Genomic DNA, 19,881 nt, shown 5'->3' on the forward strand with positions numbered 1-19,881 from the left:
AAACCATTTTTTCCGTTTGAGGTAATTGGCAAATTTTCAAATGGCTGTTTTAGGTTTCTTTTCTTATATATTTTTCTATCTTATTATAAAATTGAATTTAAGATGTCTTGGATGCTTCAAAGTAAAGACTCAACCGTTTATTTGCGGTTGAGTCAAAGAAAATATTTAACTGGTGCTCCAATTTAATTTCCTTGCGATCATTGGGGAAAAAATTCATCGAGTGTCCTCCTGCATCAGGAAAAGGAGGCTGGGAGGTATTGGAATGCCTACATAGCTTAAATGCTTCCTTTTGGGAAATATATGACAGCTTAGTGTTTTTTTTAAAAACCTTCTTTTTTTTCGAAGCCGCAAATATTGGTGCCACTTTTGGGACTCCTTTGCAGCTTTTTGATAGCATGCGCTTTGACATTCGATTAGTAATAAGTCAACACAATTGATTCATCTTAAAACTTGCAAAGCGATTGTATTAGTGCGAAACTTCTTTTTTTCCAAGCTAAGTCGCAAATATTGGCGCCACTTTTGGGGCACCTTTACAGCTTTCTGATAGCATGTTCTTTGACATTCGATTAGTAACAAGTTAACACAGTTGTTATATGCCAGTTTGACAATTGACAACCATCTTAGATGACTTCAACTTTTCACATGTAATCAGGACAGTTCATGTATGTTTAGTTTTCTATCTTGTTATAAAATTGAATTTAAGATGTCTTGGATGCTTCAAAGTAAAGACTCAACCGTTTATTTGCGGTTGAGTCAAAGAAAATATTTAACTGGTGCTCCAATTTCCTTGCGATCATTGGGGAAAAAATTCATCGAGTGTCCTCCTGCATCAGGAAAAGGAGGCTGGGAGGTATTGGAATGCCTTCATAGCTTAAATGCTTCCTTTTGGGAAATATATGACAGCGCAGTATGCTTGGACAAACTGCACAAAATTTATGAGCTCATTGTCGAAGACAGAAACGCAAGAGATCTAGATGAAAGTATGAAAAACAGTCCAAATGTCGAAAACCTTGTGTCTTTTGGTGAGTTTTTTCTTAGTAAATTTTCCTAGTTCGACTGTGGTTTCATAAAAAGATTTTTGATTCGATATACGCGATAATGGTTAATTTTACGAAGGAATTGCTCCTGAAACAATAACACAAGAGCTCTTGTGTTAAAAATTCATAAATTTTTAACGCAACTGTAAGGTTGTCCAAAAATATGTCAAATTGTTTCAGGTGGGGTTCAAGTATTGCAAAATCTTGTTCTGGAGCTTCCTTTCAATTTCGAATCCACTGGCAAAACAGAAGTGCAAAAGAAGAAAGAATTGGAAACGTACGACAAAGTGCGTTTTCTCGCAATCCAATTACTGCATACACTGTCTACCTCAAGTCCCCTTAGAAACGATATTCTCTCAAAGGCGAGTTGAATTGTATCTCTAATGTCTTTTCATTTGAGCAAACATGATGTAAAGACCAGCCCAGTAAAGATTGTAATACCAGAATTCATAAAAGAAACAAATTAGGATGTTTGAAAAACACCGGAAATAATTATTTTCTTAAAGTTGAGTAGTTTTAGTGAGGAAGTATAATTTTATTTGCTTCATGGAAATGAAATTGTCCTCATGGCATGTAATCTAATCGATCAAAAATGGCAAAAATATAGGAGTAATACCATGCTAGTCATGTGTAATAACAGATTTTCTAATCTTTTCTCATTCGATCAATCCATTTTCTGGTCCAGCTTTCGAGTAATCTGGATCTAATTCGAAAACTGTTGGACTATCTGGCTAACCGGCTGCTAGGCTACGTGTCTATGCTTCTGCTGGAAGACCTCATGGTGCACAGAGAGGAGCCCCTGGAACTGAGAGCTCTGGACATCGACCGACTCCTGACGAGTCTGAGTCTGGACCAGATGAGTAACCTGTGCCGGGTGCTGTCTTATACTGTAGTTGATATGGGCAGTGAGCCTGAGGAGCTGCTCTGTGCAATTGACAGGACAAAGCGCAAAGCAACGCGGAACAGTGAAGCTTGTGAAAAGGTAATAATGTCCACTTGATTTTTTCATAACCAAACCCTCAAAAACCGGGCTATTGTTGGCCAAATGAAAATGAAATAAGCAACCAAAATTTAACTAATGAAGAAGAAAACGTTTTTCAATGGCATTTTCAGCACATACCTAAAATTGGTGTTCAGAAATTTCGGCGCATTTTTGATTTTTTGCTGTTAGACTTTGAATTCAGTTCAGTTCATATCTGAATTTAGTTCGTTTCTTTTGATGACTTTTGATTTTTTCAATTCAAACGTTTCGTTTGTTAAAAGGAAGGAAAACTCCATTATCCTCAATTTAGATTTTTTATTTTTTAAAGAATGCTAAAAATGAATTGTTCTTCAATTCAGAGCTTCAAGGGCACATATTTTTCTCAAGGGCAATCGATTTTCTTGCGTTCGTTACTCTTTTCCAACTGTCAGTTGGCTATGTTTTTTGTTCACGTGTAGAACATCTTGTACCTGGCGTCTCTGCCTCGCCTGCTTGTGAGTGTGGTTGAGATAGTAGTGAGGAAGTTCGAGCCCAGCAACAAACTGTTCATGGAGTACCTGGGAGTGGCCATCGACATCCTAGAGGAAAACTCCTCCCCCGCCACCTCCCTCATCGCCTCAATCCGAATGACATATATGGCTAATCACGACAGCACAGGTACAGAGCTTTTTTAACTGCATTTACACCAGCAAGTAGAGACTTTCAATGGGCATCCTTATTCCTTGAGTCCATCGTTTTTTTGGGCTTCTTATGTGAATTTCAAAATAATGTGTTGAGATAATTTTGCAAAATGCCATTGGAGGTTTATACTTCGGATTATTGCTAACCAAAGCTGTTTGTGTTTTGGTGAGAAATAGTTTTTTTTTGTCACCATATCGTTTGGATCAAGTTGAAAAATAAAGGATACCTGGGACACTGACTATAAAACTTGATAGACCGATGAAAAATATAGTTAATAGCATAAATTAGATTTGGCCTTTTTCTTCTGTATTTGGTAACTTGAGTGAGAGTGATCTTCCCTAAGCCTGATTTTATAACTAGCGTCAGCTTAGTGTTTTTTTAAAAAAAAAACCTTCTTTTTTTCGAAGTTGCAAATTATCAAGAAGTCGCAAATATTGGTGCCACTTTTGGGACTCCTTTGCAGCTTTTTGATAGCATGCGCTTTGACATTCGATTAGTAATAAGTTAACACAGTTGATGCATTTTTAATTCATCAAATGAACCAAAAAAATAATTGTTCAAACCACATAAAAATAAGGAAAACTCGATTTCAGAAATTTTGTTTTGCAATTTGCATGCAAAGTTCGTGTGGATGCCTTCAGTTTGTTATATTCCAAATTATTGCTTGCAAAATTGAGTCTGTTTGTATTTGGTGCCTTTTTTGCCGAATAGCATTGCCATTTCATTAGCATATGTAGCTGGTTTGTTCGTGACTAGTGTTTGTTAGTTGTTAAGCTAGCGTGGCTGAGTGGATAGTGCGTGAGACTCAAAATCTCTTAATTGCAGTAGGTCGCAGATTGGAATCCTACACGTAACCGAGTTTTTGCTAATTCGAGGTTTCTTTCTGCTTTTTAATATTTGTTTTGATACAGCTGCTTTTTAGTCGTGTTCTCCTTCGCCTCCGTGTTAATTAATTCATCAAATTAACCGGAAAAAAAATATTTGTTTCAAACAACGTAACAATCATAAAAACTCGATTTCAGAAATTTTCTAACTCATATCTCGCAATTTATTGAAATGCATAAGTTATACACAATTTGTAACTGGCAAAGTTGGTGTGGATGCCTTTAGTTTCTTATATTCCAAATTATTTCTTGCAAAATTGTGTCTATTTGTATTTGGTGTCACTATTGCTGAATGGCACTGACATTTCTCAGCATATGTAGCTGCTTTATTCGTGACTAGTGTTTGTCGGTGGCTAAGCGTGCGTCGCTGAGTGGTTAGAGCTTGAGACACAAAATCTGTGGTTGCAGTTGGTAGCAGATCGAATCTAGCCGAATTTTTGCTAATTGGAGATTTATTTCCATTTCTTTTTGCATTTTCTGGAGCTGCTTTTTGTCGTGTTTTCGCTTGTGTTTGCCAAGCGAAGCTTCGCCTCTGTGTTGACAATTGATTTTGCGGAAACTTTTGCGGAACTTTTTTTTTCTGTGCTACGTGGCTAGAAAGATATTATGAATTTTGTGATATCAGGACAGTTTCCGCCTCTGAACAACAACACGGAACAGCTGATCAGTGCTATGAACAGAATAGAAGTGAACAAAGACCTCACCATGCGAATAGAGGGATGCATCCTCCTAACTGGACTTCTCTACGGCAGTGGACGCAGTAGCACGGTGGATAAACTGACTCAGTACAGACTGATCCCGAGGATAAACGATTTGTTCAATTTCTTCTTTGCAATCGACCCAGACACAGGGACCCTCACGACAGAGCAATATGGATTCATAGAAGGAGAGAGTCTGATACAGAGTCTTCGCATTCAGGTAGACAGGCAGTGTCAGCTGTGATAAGCGTCATAGTCTGTTTTTTATTTGAAAAAATGAAATTTAGGCAACATCAACTGCCTTGGACGCTTGACTGGTCAGAAAAGCTGGACTGGTCAGGCAATTGGCGTTTTTAACATTCTCTTTATATTTTGAAACTTTAAAACAAAAATGTGATTTTGCAATCGAATGCATGGTGGGTAAAGTCGATTAATTTTGATTAGATTCTTCGCGTCATCCACAGCATGTGTGATCAGACAGTGAATAACTGTGCCTTACTGACAGAAAAAGAGTTCCAGAAGCTAGAACATACCAGAGATCCACACGGAGTGCTGGCCCCGGTAGAGTTGACGAAGAAACCCCATCATATGTGCAGAGGGTCAAACGGAGGATTGCTGACTAAATTGAACAACCTCGCGAAGGTTGATCTTTCTCCAGTCTATAGGCAAGTTCGCTAATGTAACCTAGTTTAAATTCGTTAGAAATGAAGATTTAATCAACAAATTTTGGTGAGCTCAAAAATCTTTCAACGGTTCCAAATATGGAGGGGAGAGCTACCGTTGAAGCATGTCATCTTCTAAATATCCATGAATTGATCATCTTAGTTGATTCAAAAAGGTATTTTTAACATCAGAGGGAAACGATTCCACTTCGGATGCAAAAGTTCTAAAAAGTAGGGATTGGTTATAGGTTCTGGTTGCATCGTGCAATTGAGAGCTTCCTGCGTGGCAAAGCTCTCTACCCCTACCAAGTGTTCATGAGCGAAGCGGGACTCATTGAGAATACAGTGGACAGAATCCTCTCACTGAGTGGAGCTGGTCTGCCTCATAGGAACGGAAGTCCAGCAGGAGTTGGGGGATTTGAATCTATGATAAGCTCAACTATGTCTAGTGTTACGACTGCCCCTGCAACAGAACCCACAGCGGCTGGAGCTACAACAGCGTCTACGACGACTAATACTTCGACTGCAGATTCAACGTCGTCGTCTGCAGAATCGTCAGCAAATACACATTCACGTAAGCATTACTGACATCTGACGTTGTTTTAAAATGTCAATGAACAAATTGAATCATCTGAAAAATTTCACCGAATTATTGTTTAATTTAAACTCAAGTTCGGCACAATATTGTAATGGGTGGCAACTAAGAAACTATAGAAGTCATGTATGAACTAAGCGAGCGTGCAGCGAAAAAAAAACGGAGCTGACGTTATATCCAAAACTTAAGCGACTTCCATGTGCAATTTGTGTTTCAGAAGTGGGTCACAGCTATGAGGACATCATCCAGTGCAGCTTCGACCTGCTGGCCCAGATGGTCAAGTTCAACGTCTCCTCTCTTCAGCTTCTCTCTAAGAGGCTCGTCATGGCGACTTCAGCTCCTGGAACTACTGAAAGCCAGAGAGCATACCCCGAACCCATGGACACTTCAGGTAACATAAGTATACGAACTGAGTATGTTAATCGATTCAATGTTCAAGCATTGCTTTCAATGTGAACTTATTAACAAGAAGTTTTCAGAGTTTTTGTGAAGTTCTCAAATGTTTATTAGAGGTAGTTCAGCGTAGATAAAAAACAGCAAAGTTGTAATTTCACGGTAGTTTTTGATTTTAATGGCAGTCATTTTCAGATTGACTGACTATTGATGGTTTTTTGAAATGTTCAATGTATGTTCGTGTCAGTTTTTGATTGGTTTTCGAAAAGTTATTCACCCATTTCCAAAAACAACGGATGAATCTATTTTCAGGTCACTCGCAACCTGTATCCTCTTCACGGTCATCCTCGTCTAGTTCAACCTGGTCTGCAGTTGGAAGAGACTTCTGGGGTAGAGTCCGAGCAGCAGAACAGAATCAATCGAGTCAGTCTTCCTCACAGACCAATCAACGAAATTCTAGGTCAAATCAAGCACCCAGTGCCAGATGGGGAGGCGGTTCAGACAACGATTCGATGTGGCCATGGAACATGGCCTCTGCGATAATGGACACCTCTGGAGAAACCAGCAGTGGTAGTAGCACTAATGTGTCCACAAGGAGTAGCTATGTGAGTGATGGTCAAACGGGTTCAAGGTCATCTACGATGTCAAGAGTGACTGCAGGAACTTCAGTAGTGGAGGTGGAGTCTAGGCTGCAGAATTTTGTCAACATCATCTTTGATAACATCATTGATAGCAACATGTTTGTCAGGTAATGCATTTTGATTGCAAATGAATGTGGCCAAAATACAATTTTTCTGTACGGCTTTGTATTCAAATTCATCTGTGCGTCTAGGTTACGAGCGTTTTTTTTCTGAGATCATTACCTTTTTCCAACCATAGTCGCTCTTTTTAGTGCAAAGTTTATTGGTTAATTAAGCATAGCTAAATCCTTTTGTGGCTATTATGTATCTAAATCCGCTACGTGTTCATTTTGAATGTGTTCATTTTGATCAATAACCAGCTATCAAGCATAGTCAATGCTAAGGATATTAACGCAGACTTATATTACAAATCCCTGTTTGATAAAAACAGCTATTATGAAAATGTATCGGATCGGGTTTTTTAAAAAAATTTTTGAGACGCATTGGAAAGTTTTCGTTTCTCTCAAAAACTACTCTACCGATTTTCAAAAGAGTAGTACCAATGGGAAGTCCGGCCATTCTCCTGTGTACCTGCATACTCCCCTGGTTTCTTTTCCTTTAACCCACGTTCTAAAGCCTTCGAAAAAGTGTGTGGGTGGATTTTTGACCCAAATTTTTAGGTTTTCTTACATTTTCTCAAAAACTACCCACCCAAATCTGAGATTTTGAGTTAAATGGATAGAACAGGTTATGGGAAGCTCCCCTGCATCAGCGGCTTTGCCCAAATGTTTTACACACAAAGTTATGGCCCTCAAAATAGTCAATTTTTCGATTTCTTGACCGTTTTTTGAAATTTTGGACTTTTCTCGAAAGCTGCCCTCCCAAATCTGAGATTTAAGTTTCAGCCGGTCGGTTCTGAACAATAAGTTCTGAACCTCTGAATTTTTGACCGTTTTTTTTTTGAAATTTTTCAATTTGTCTTGAAAACTACCTCCTAAAACTTGAGGTTGTGGCTTCAGTTAGTGGAATGGGTTGTGGAAAGCTCCGCTGCATAATAGATTACGCCTAAATTTTTTTTACACAAAAAGTTGTGACCCTCCGAAGAGACAAATTTCCGATTTTTGACTGTTTTTTTCAAACATTTTGTTTTTCGAAATCTACCCTCTAAATCTGAGATTTTGGTTTCAATAGGTAAAATGGGTTGTATCAAGCTCCCCTGCATAGGCCTCAACGCCCAAATTTTTGTACACAAAAAGTTATGACCCTCGGAAAAGTAGAATTTTTTTACTGTTTTTTGAATCTTTTTGACTTCTCTCAAAAACTACCCTAGCGAATCTGAGATATTAGTTTCAGTGTAAAGAACGGGTTGTGGGAAGCTCCACTTTATAAGCGGTTACGCCCACATTTTTTACACAACTAGTTTCGACACTCGGAAAAGTCAAACTAATTATGACCCTCGGAAAAGTCAAACCAAAAGTCAAAAAACAGTTTTCAGTAGATTTTCTACTAATTGTCTTAAACTACCATCCCAAACTTGAAATTTTGGGTTCAATGAAGAGAGAAAGGGTTGAGCGAAGTTAGTGTGTGAAAATGCTTACGCTCAATTTTTCCAACACAAAAAAGTTAATGCCTTCAGAAAAGTCAATGTTTTCATTTCTTTTCCGTTTTTTTAAACGAAAACCATTTAATCTGATATCAAAGGTTCAATCAAGGCGGCAATTTGTAAAAAGCCTCCGTGCGTAATTTGCTATGCATTAAAGTTTGAACCCGAAACAATTCTAAGAAATTTCCAAAACTAGAAATTTTTCCTCATCTTTTAATAGAGCAACAATCAAGCTTTTGGTTAAAGCCCAGTTCTTAAATATTTTAAATTACTTACTTCATCAAAAATTATCAAACAGGTTTATCCAGCTTTAGTAGCACTGTAGCTTCAAGGTATCATGGATCTGTAGCGTAGAGATAGGGAAGGAGGCCCGTAACAAAATAAGAGGGTTTGAACCTGGGCAGGGTCGGGTGTTTTTAATGAACTTTTTCGTATAGTAGTTGAAATGTGTCCGCTCTATCAATTTTGTGTCGTTAGTGGTGAATTCCCTTCATTTCAAATTGACTGGTACTGCTTATGCGTCATAATTGGCGTGCGTCACTTAAGCAAAAATTCGCCGATAAAATTACTGGGAAAACTGAGTGAGTCTACAAAATTTCTTAACTTTTACTCATTCAGCTTTCCCAGTAGCATATCGGTAACATTTTTGCTTGTGTATGCGAAGTGCAACTTCGCCTCTGTGTAGAAAAAGACGCGCAAGAGATCTGTTCAAACATTGTAGAGACATAGAAAAACGTAAACAAATAATCATTGGATTACACGAAACAATGTGCTACCGTTGAAAAGCGTAGAGTTTTACTACCAATATATAAGTTATTTTTAAACTATTTACCTTAAAAGTACGAGTTATAATTCCCTCAACTAACAAAATAGGCTTTCACACAATATATTATCGAGCAAGATGTCACCTGAGAGATGTTTAATATACACTTTGAGCCTTTCATCATTTTTATCAAATACATTTTGAATTATGTTTTCATCAAACTTAATAATTGCATTTAAAACACTCATATTCGTTTTTCTAAGCATTTCAATGATTCTTTTGTTTTTTGTCACTTCTGTTTTGAGGACCCTTATTCTGTTTTGTCCACTAACTGACTTTTTTAATTCAGTTTTGGTTATTACTGACTTTAAACCATCATTTTGCGAGTGACCGCGAAATGTTTCAGATGAATTTCTTTAATGTCAGTAGTTTCCGCTCACATCGTGCCTCATGTACACTGTCAAATTTTCTAAGATTTAAGCCTAGTCTCCATGGAAAGTGCTGGTAATTCTCAAAATATGCATTAATAGTTTTTTTTTGGCTGTGCCGTATATAAGTGCTCCATATTCGAATACAGGCCTAACATAAGTGTGGTAAATTTCAAGTAATTGTTTCCTTGTTTAATAATTTCTCAGTGTGTACAGAATCGCAGCGCTTTTGGCTAACTTTTTCGTATTATATACAACATGCTCTTTGAAGTTTGAAATGCTATCAATAACCAAGCCAAGATAGATATATGAAGAAATTTGATCTGAAATTTGATCGTTTTTAAAGTTGGCGATGCTAGTTGTATTTTTGTGAGTACTTCTTGTCAGATTATTAATGGTGAACCAACTATCTAACTTATTTAAATCGTGACTAAACTTTGAGTGAGTTTCTTTTCGAATGTGTCCTGTTAAAACAGTGTTATCGGCAAATAAGTTTATTTGCGAGTGTTTGAGTTGATCAAAAAAGATTATTAATATAGATTATGAAAATTAAACGGCCGAGCAACGAAACTTGTGGCACTACATATGATTAAGTTTTCAGATCTGATCGCTTGTTGCATAAAAAACAGTTTTCTGCTTCCACTTATGTATGATTGAAGTAACTGATGACTTGGTCCGCGTAGTCCATGGTTAAAACACTTTGTCACCAGCAACTTTTGTGGAATTGTGTCAATACCTTTTGTTAAGTCAATGAGGACATTGTCTGTTTTTTTTTCTATTTTAGTTTTTCTTTTTTCTTCCAAGACCAAAATTGAATGCATTGTACTATTTTTCCGATAAGCGTTTTGTGCGAGAATTGGCAACGGTGAAATGGGACGATAGTTGGAGCAATCTGATTTTGACCCCTTGTTTTTGTACAAAGGAATTACTTAAGCAATTTTCAGACAAGCTGGGAAATCATTTTACAAAATAGCCCTATTGATTAACAAGGTCGAAAAGGTTTTATGGTTTTTATCAAATAACTATTGGGGCCTAAATAATCTACCCATAATTTGTTTTAAGATTTAATTTTTTTCAACACTTCACTGACGTTTGTTTTTGGAACACATTGTGTATTTTCAATAAAAAATTTTATGATCTTCAGCCATTTTCTCTCCTATGTTTGTAAAAAAAAAACTGTTCAATTGGTTCGCAGATTGATTGTATTGTTCAACTGACTGTTTTGGAGTTTCGTTTCTAATTTTTTTCTTCATTTGTAAAAATTGGTTTCGCTGTTTGTCTGCTTATATGTTATCTGGTTGTGTATTTGCAAAAAAAGCACTTTTTGTGATACAATTAAGTATTGACTTTCATTTCTTTCTTCTATAAGCTCGCCAAATTGTATCATTTGGTTCATTTTTCAGATTTAAGATGTTTTCTTTTTGAATTAGCTTGTTTCTTGGTATCCTGATTTATCTATGATTCAAAATGCCTTTCTCTAATTTTTTTCTCAATGCATCTATTTATCAGCTTTTCGATTTGCACCTTCATCAGCTTTTCGATTACAATAAAAGCTTGATTTGTTTCCAAACATCCGAATTTGTTTTCGTTTGTCTGAATTCATTTAGCAACCGAAATAGCGATTTTTTTGTCCGTTTGATTAAGTTTTCCAGTTTTTCTAAAATTATTTTACTGTTTTCAATAAATCTGATTCTTTCCTAATTTCGTTCACACAATGAATAATTATTATATTGTGGTCTTTTTTTTCAGATTTGTATCTTGATGCTGTTTTTTGATAGTTTGCATAGACAATACATGTAGCGAAACTTTTTGTTTCACGAGTAATCATAGGCTCTCCGGGGCACAACGGGGTACAGATTTTTGTGGTATCTGAATATATATTTTTTCAAAATCGATATTGAAAGCTTCGCAAATCAAACTTTTGTCAGTTGGTTTTAATTTCTAGGCTAGTAAATGCTTAGCTAAAACTTCAAAGAAATTGTCTATTTTACCATTGGGGCTCCTGTACGAAACCGTCCAAAAAGCCCACCTTTTTAAAAAATTTCTTTTAAATATTGTTTTGATAGTTAACATCTGAGAATGGTCAGTAGTTGTTTTCAATCCCTTTTTTGACATAAAGCCTTACGCCTCCTCCTTTCCTTTCTCTATTGCATGGAAAAAAGTATTGATACATTTCTAGTGTGAAAACGCTCTTCGTTGTTCTCTTTCAGCCATGTTTCTGAAAGCGCTAGAAAATGAAGCTCTGCTGCTTTTTCGAGCTGTAGTACTAAATAAGGAAAGTTTTGTTTGATCGATCTCAGATTCTGTAACCAAATCGTTGCTTGATTTTCTTTTTCATGAAGGTATTTTTTTGTGAATTTTTTTCTCGTAAACTTACCAAAATGTTATAACCAAGCGAATTTGTAATCGCTCTGAGCTATGTTCTTCAATTATTTATGTATAACTTAAAAATAGTTTGACTTTTTTGAAAAATTTGTTACTCTAATTGTGTTCTATTGTTTTATCTAAACCGTGTTAGCCGAGGAAAATCTCAAACCAATTAGACGTTAATTTTGGACGTTCTGTGAATTTAAATTAGCCGTGAAAAATCTCAGACTAGCTGAAGAAATTGTTTGCTCTCAAATCATTGTTCCCTAATTTGTCGAGGAAACTCTCAGAGAATTTCATTCTTGTATTTTTTTCTCTTGGCTTTTCCAATTATCATTAATATCTTTGTTTTTTATTCTTTGAATCTCTTCTGTCCCTCGGGGCAAGGAGAGTTCCAACCCTCTGCATAAAAAAGCCAAAAAAATGCAGCGCAGAAAGTTAACAATCTACTCTTTTTAAAATTTAGCTTCATATGCAATCATAAATGAGAATCCTTAATTTTCGAAATTTCAATAGATTTCTTTGGAACTTCAGATAAGAAAACTCTCACCCATCAGTCTAAAAAAAGCGATTAGAAGATTTGGTGAATTACAATCATGATATATATTTTTTGAAAAGTGGAAAAAAATTCTTTGGAAGTCTAGGCAAGAAAAATCTTTAAACTCACAACCAAAAGAGAAACGATCATAATAATTTTAGTTTAAAAAACACGGGCGTGTTCCTGTGCGAAAAGGGAGAAGGAGCAGAAACCCCAGTTGCTTTAGTTGGATCAAAATTATTTCAATTCAACAATTTACAGTTTGTCACTATTCATCAGTTTGTCTGTTTTTTTTTCCAACTCATAGACCTGTTTTTGCTCTTTTGCACGCAGCAGATTTCTCGTCTACATTTTTCGCTCTACCTTTATCGTTTGTTCCCTCTACTTCGCGGTTATTATTTTTCTTTTTTATCGAGTTCTCCAGCTTTTTGATATCAGGGTGTTATTTGATTGGACCAAACACTTCCCTCTCATCTCTACGTTTGCATAGAACGGTTATTTTGCTGTTTATAGTGGATGTTTCATATCCCTTACTATCAGCCTCTCGCTACAAATTCACTTTTTCTGGTGGGAGAAGTTCATTTATAAATATCTGGTGTCCATTCAATGGGTTTTTTGACCTTGCAGTTTTTTCCTTCTACCGTACACAAAATCTTTGTGGTTGAAATATATGAATTTAACTATCACTCTAGGCATCAATCCCTATGAAAGAGGCTCCTCTCTTGGTACAATATGAATTGTTTTCAAGTCTCCAATATCAATACTCTCAGTTTTTAAAAACTCAACAAAAATTGCACAATGTTTCGACCCAAAAAATGACTTCGCTTTCTATTCTCTGAGGTTCGTTTCAGTTTAGCGATTGAACGGTCTGACTTATTTTGCTTTTTTGGCTAAAATAGACCTAAGATTGCTAAAATTAAGAATAAGTGTTCGCGAGATTTTGCTTCAAGAATTTAAATTATAAATGTTTTCAAATGTCAATGAAGGACATTAGTAGATTTTATTGACCTCCGAAAGTTTTTACCCTTATAATTGGGTAGTAGACTTTTCACCGTTTTTCAGTTTGGTTAAAGGATGTCCAATTTGAGAAGGTCTCCAGTTTCACGCAAATTGTATTTTTAATGGCCCTAGTTCTTGGTCTGAAGTTACTGTGATTAGAATTAATGAGGTACTGGGTCTACAGCTGAGAAAAATGCGATAATTTTTTTTTTCTCGCAGGCCTGATTGGTTGAGTTTGAGTTTGGTTGATTCTTGCGTTGATCAATACAGTGCTGATTACACTAGCGTCAGTAGGAACCTTTTTTAAAACTAGCTGGCAAATAAAAGTGTTCATCAAAAGTGTTCTTCTATTTGGAAATTTCACTCTAGCATTGGAAATTGCATAGCACTGTCCTCTGCTTTATTTGTGGCTACTGTTTAATCTTGTATCTTCTATATGTTAATAAGCTTCCGTAGCTGAGTGGCTAGTGTGTGACTCCTAATCTCAAGGTCGCAGGTTCGATTCTCAACGGTAGCCGATTTTCAACTAGTTCGAGGCTTATACTTTTTTTTATAGTACTCTATAAGGCTGCTTTTTGTCGTGTTCTCGCTAGTCTTTGCAACAAAATGAACAAAATTTGAATTTTCAAATGCGGTTTTCCCAAATGGGTTAAGATTAGACAAAAAATGAACAAAACAAATATTGCTTATGGTTAATCCAGAATTAATTTGGTGCAATTTTTTCCTCGAAATTTTTAAATAATCAAGAATTACGCTGAAGCTGCTAAGTTAATTAATGACAAAGTTATATTAAAAGAGGCCGCTTACACCGCCCAACAAAGATCTAGAAGGGTAAAACTAGGCTTATTCTGTTGAAGATAATTTTTTTATTGATAGCTAAAAAAGGTCAATTGTACTTTATAAAAATCAAAATGGCTAAAAACAAACTTCAAGCGTTTTACGCAAATCTTTTTGGGAAGATTTGCCATTCTAGAATTTTGCTGGGCTGTGTAAGAGACTTCTTTTGATACAACTTCAATCAATTTCGATACAATCCTTATCAATTAGTTTGATAGCTTCAGCGTAATTCTTGATAAATTAAACAAGCCAAAATGTTCTATTCTTGGCGTAAAGTTTTTGTTGAGAATTCCGTGGAAAAAGTTGCACCATATCAATTCTGTTAAAACTCTAAGTAATTTTTGTCGCAGCAACTCTTCAATTTTTGTCATCTCTTAATCAATTTGAGAAAAACGCCTTCATAAACTTCAAATGTTGCTCAAGTCTGGTTAATTTAAGTCAGCACTGTAGCGTGCTGATGATTGTGATGTGATTTGCAGGTGCATCATTCTGACGATTGACAAGCTGGAGTGTATGCCTGGAGGGAGTGAGAGCAGTGCAATGCGGGATACGAGTGACAATGTATTAGTGCGCAGGTTCTCCCACTTCCAGACACGCGTGAAGTACATCTGCCGAATTCTCAGGTTAATAACATTTTTTTATTTGACACTAACAAGCCTAGCCCTGGGCTAAAATATTAAAGCTTAACTAAACGATATGCGATCCATTGGAGTTTCATTTATATTTATCGTTCCACGCTTTTTAATTTTAATATTGAATCTGATGGTAAAGCTTTAAACTGTTGCTGTCCGATGTTGCTGAATGAAGTTGCTGTCCAACTAAACCCTTTTTCAGTATTTGTTAGGATTATTGAGAGGAAATAAGAGTAAGACTAAGATCAGTATTAGATTAAGAAGCTGCGCCAAACGATCCAGCCGAAAATTAGATAGCGTGACAAACAGACGTTTTTTTTTTAGTCTGAAATTACTCTACGAGTTAGCACAAAACAGGAGTCAACTCATTTGACTTTGCTCAATTGAATTTGATTTTGATGTACGTCTGAATAATTACAGATTTTTGATCACAAAATATGTAATATATACATCAGGAATGCTTTACGGGTTATTCAATCCTTCAGGAAGCATCCCTTTAAGTTACCTAGAACAGATTAAGGGCGCTAAAATGAAAATTACTGATAGCAAAAAGTGAAAACATACTTTCATTATCACGAACGTAAAGCCTAGAGAACGTTTTGAAAAAAAACTTGAACCTAACTTCAGACAATTATTTGAGGTCCTTAGGAATAAAATTATTATCGATTAAAAATTATGAGCCTTGATGACTTTCACTGAAACCGAGTTTTTCATTTTGGAGGTTTTAATACCGGGCAATGTAAGTAAACCTTTTGTCTTAGATCTGGTTGATCTTACATTCCAACAATCATCTAAATATAAAAAAATTGAGTGGTGGTTCTTTTCTGAGTGTTTTAAAAGTTTCATAAGAATTTGAGCAAAATTTATTTCATAAACTGTATCGATGTTGACGAGTGAGTGAAGACATTCCTTGATATGATCAAAATTACGTTTGAAAAATATAGTTCTCAAAAATCTTTTTCTGAGCTTAGTAAATTTTATCCATATTTCTTTTTACGCTACACCCATAAGCAATCAAACCGTATGCTATGATAGGAATTGCGTATGTTGAATAGAGTCTCAAAAGATGATCACACACTAACCACTCAGCCACGGAAGCGTATTAATAGAGTCTCAAAAGAAAAGATGATAGAATCTCAAAAGAGAAAAACATAGTCTGGCACGATACATGACCCATCAAATTTTCTTAGCTTAGTACAATTTTAATTTGATTTGTTCACTGAAATTGAGTTCTCTGTCTAGCGTGACTCCAAGGTGTTTGAAGCTGCTAGTATATTCAAGCTATTCTTCTGCCAAAGGAAATTCATTTAGGGCATTTGTTTTTCCAAAAAATTGAAGTTTGCATTTCGATTGATGAATAGTCAACTTATTACTGGCACATCAATCATCAACTCGCTTTATATCATCACTAAAAAGTTCAATAGAGGATGCATGCTTCGAAGCACTCATTAGGGTTGTATCAATTGATTCTTATACATTTTCAAACGTTGAGATGAAATCCACTTTGTCATTTTTGTACTTTTTCAGCGTTCGTTTTAAGCGTAAGCAAGAATTTGAAACTGATTGTTCGTTTGACTTGATGCTCTTTTTTTGACTTGATGCTCCCAATTGAGCTTATATTGCAACTTGTGGCGCATATGAAAGTTTTGCAACGGTAATCAAATGATTGCTGGGCTCTCATCTATCTGCCAATTGCACTACAGCAACAAAACAGAATGGAAAATAGCAATAAAAGGATTTGACGTAAATCCTAAACAGTTAAATGTTAATGAACGAAGTGAATCGATACTTACTCACACCTGGTTCTTTTTTTTACTTCTTGGAAAAAATGAAAAAAAAAAAACAAAAGTGGAATTGCAGCAAAAAGTGGTGCGTTACACTACTTTCAAAAGATGTTTTAATCGGAATCACATGAGTTAAGATGATATCCTACTGATCCAGTTTTCTCAGATCTCTCAAATTAGTTTCTTAACAAAGAGTCATTTGCTCAACCAAATTCACTTGAAAAAAGCAGCTATGTTGCCATTTCTTTGAGTTCTTTGACACACCTCCAATACTGCTGGCTTCGTTTGACAATAAGCAATTTGCAATCAATGGTTTATGTGACTGCTCTTTTTACAGGTGTATTAACGTGGATACCCTGACACAGGACAATGTGTCGTGTCTGAATACAGCCCTGGTGATTCTCCTCTTTGCCAAAGACAGAGGTCAACTGCCGCTGTATCTGGAGGCGCTGCAGGAAGTGGAGATGAGCAGTCCGAGGGATTGTCAGCTGACGTTCTACTTTGAAAATATGATGCAGCTGTGCAAGTTCTGGAAGAGGTACGTTCTCGATAACTTGATAAAAACAGACCCCTCGTAGATTTAAGATCTGCAAGAGTTTGTTGTCAAGTGTTTTCAACTTTAAAAATGTACTAAATACCGAACAGGTTGAAGCATTTTGCCTGTCACATTAATCTGATTGGTCTAAAAAATAAAAATGATAGAAAAACTTGATTGGAATGTTATAGAAAAATGATTACCATTTTCACTGGAAATCTATCTATCTATCTATCTATCTATCTATCTATATATTTATCGAATGACATGTTTTTCGTACTCATAAGGCGCAATGTTTAAGAAATGCCACCGAGCTCAACGTTTAAGAAGGCTTAAATCAGAAAGTTTAAGAGTCATTTAGAGCAGCCATTGAATATTCTAGAGTCTTTTTGAAAAAATTCCGGAACTTCGTAAAAACGAACTCAATTCAACTGCAAGGCTAAAAGGTACCTGCCTTTTTGTTGTCCAAAATTTTGCGTTTACGGGTTTATTTCACTCTTTTTTTCAGTAAACGGATTTATATCAGTCGAATCAACTAAAAACAACGACCACCATGCTTAGAAAAATTAACTTTAGCAAATCGATTTGCGGTCTATGAATTAACTTGAAATATTTTAAAGTTACAAAATAAAATAAAATTAGAAAACTTAAAATTTTTGCGAGCTGTTTAAGTCTATGAAATACCTTATTTCAAAGTTTCAGAGCTGGCATAGCTTGCATAGAAAAACTAAACTTCTCGCGAACATGATTCACTCTATGAAAAATTTTGAAATAAAAAACATTGCAACGTTTTTGTAGCTTGCATAGGAAATTTATACGTTTTCGCAAAATTATTAGGTCTAAGAAACAAATTAGAGTTTTTCCATAGTTCATCCCACGACTATTTTCCTCAGAAAAGCTTTTCGAGAAACGATTCGGTCTAACAACTAACTTGAAGTACTTCAAAGCTTCATCGATTGAATGGCTTCAATAGAAAACCTGTATTTTTTTTGCCATCATAAAATAAATTTTGAAGTTTCATTGCTAGAATGACTTGCGTAGGAAAACGTTAACTTCTCGGAAAATTTAATTTTTGCGGCAAACGATTCACTGCGTGAAAGAATTTAAATGATAATGTTTATTAGTTTGAATGTTCTGCTTAAAAAAAGATTGTTTCTCGAACTGATTCGCTCTATGAAGCAACTTGAAATATTTCAAAGTTTCGACACTTGAAAGGTTTCAATAGAATACCTTTAACTTTTTTCATCTGATTCCCTTCGTGAATTAGCTCGAAAAATTTGAAGTTTCATTGCTTGAATAGTTCGCTTAGGAAAAATGTTTTTTTTTGTAAACTGATTTGGTCTATAACCTAACTTGAAATAGTTTAAAATTTCATAGCTTTAATTGCCTGCCTATAATAAAATAACGTTTATCGAACTAATTTGGTCTAGGAAATAACTTGAAATGTTCCACAGCTTGAAAAGCTTTCTAAAAAAACTCGCGAACCGATTCGCGTTCTATGAAATAACTTGAAATACATCAAACTTCCAGAGCTGGAGTTACTCGTTTAGAAAACTTCAACTTTTCGCGAACTGATTTTCAGTCTATTAAATAACTTGAACAGTTTTTCGCGAACTGATTCAGTTTATGAAATAAGTATATCAAAATTTCAGAGCTGGAATTACTTGCCTAGAAAAACTTTTCGCGAACAGATTTAGTCTATATGAAATAACCTGAAAACTTTCAAAGTTTCATTGCTGGTATAGCTTGCTGAAGAAAAACTCAAACTACTCGGAAAAAACGTTCGTTCTATAAAAACAACTTGAATTGTTCAGATTTGATATCGATTAGTTACCTTATTAATTCAAACTTCAATTTTGTGAGGACTGATTCGTTTCATGAATTAACTTAAAGTATTTCAAAGTTTCGTAATTTGAATAGCTTGCTTAGAAAATCTTGAGTAGCTCATAGGAGATTGATCATAGGAGACACGCTTGCTAGTTTTTTTTTATTCGCCTGACCTTTTGGCATTCGCTGAAGAGTTTTCCGTAGGAAGTATTGCCTTGGAGAGATGCATAATTTTTTCTGTGTCTTTGCTGCAGGCATTACCAACCCAACGGACAAGACGTCAAATGTCTGGTGGAGGGATCCGGGATTGAGTTCAGTCGCTGGCTCGGCTGTGTAGACACCCTTTCCTCCACAGACCCCAATTGCAATACATCTCTCTCATTCTACTCACCCAAACTCCTCATTCGACAGGAGTCGCTGAACAGTTTGTGATTACGTAACCAACGTGAGAGATTGCGTCATAATTGTAGCATAAGCGTTACGGCATTCTAGCGACATGCTGAAGTCATACGGATACTATTCCGACACAAAACTCTTTTGAAACTCACGTCGGCTGAAGAAGAAACAAAAAGAAGCAACGAAACACCTTTCGAGATTGTTTCTTAGTTAGCCTTTCTTTCGCTTAAACTGCAAGCTAAAACTCACTTGAGGATGAAAAACCACTAATAATTTGGTGAAAAACTTTAACTTAAATTTGACTGCAGGTGCTTCAGTTGATCAAGAGTAATTTAGTTAGATTAATTTAGACGCATATCAGTGTGCTGGTTTTTAGTTTTCTGGTTGGTATAAAAGCAAAGTCGTTTAGTAATGAGTTTTTGACTAAATTGTATTTGAATCTGGATAAATCTTACGTCTTCTCATTAAGAAAAATAGTTACGGGATCTCTTAAACAATCCTTTCTATGTAACCTGGTAAAAAATGTCCATAGCTGTAAAGGACTAATTCTATAGTACCTCTCTATTGCAAAGTGAGATTTGTCACCGAGTTAAGTATTCGCTTATGAACTGGTCCTTAGA

The 19,881-nt window shown here is 35.7% G+C and overlaps 1 protein-coding gene across 1 annotated transcript; it reads left to right on the plus strand.

Annotated features, from left to right (window-relative positions):
• Positions 1 to 678: 678 nt before the first annotated feature.
• On the plus strand, positions 679 to 19,676 carry LOC134844456 (short transient receptor potential channel 4-associated protein-like). Its single transcript, XM_063861153.1, has 12 exons — positions 679 to 1,022; positions 1,218 to 1,399; positions 1,723 to 2,019; positions 2,478 to 2,676; positions 4,210 to 4,502; positions 4,727 to 4,947; positions 5,193 to 5,518; positions 5,757 to 5,930; positions 6,245 to 6,680; positions 14,567 to 14,710; positions 16,841 to 17,041; positions 19,120 to 19,676. Exons 1-12 carry the CDS (start codon positions 704 to 706, stop codon positions 19,295 to 19,297), a joined length of 2,970 nt encoding a protein of 989 aa, XP_063717223.1. The 5' UTR covers positions 679 to 703; the 3' UTR covers positions 19,298 to 19,676.
• Positions 19,677 to 19,881: the final 205 nt, after the last annotated feature.

This window comes from Symsagittifera roscoffensis, chromosome 4, assembly GCF_963678635.1.
Source record: "Symsagittifera roscoffensis chromosome 4, txSymRosc1.1, whole genome shotgun sequence".
NCBI classification, from domain to species: Eukaryota; Metazoa; Xenacoelomorpha; order Acoela; family Convolutidae; genus Symsagittifera; species Symsagittifera roscoffensis.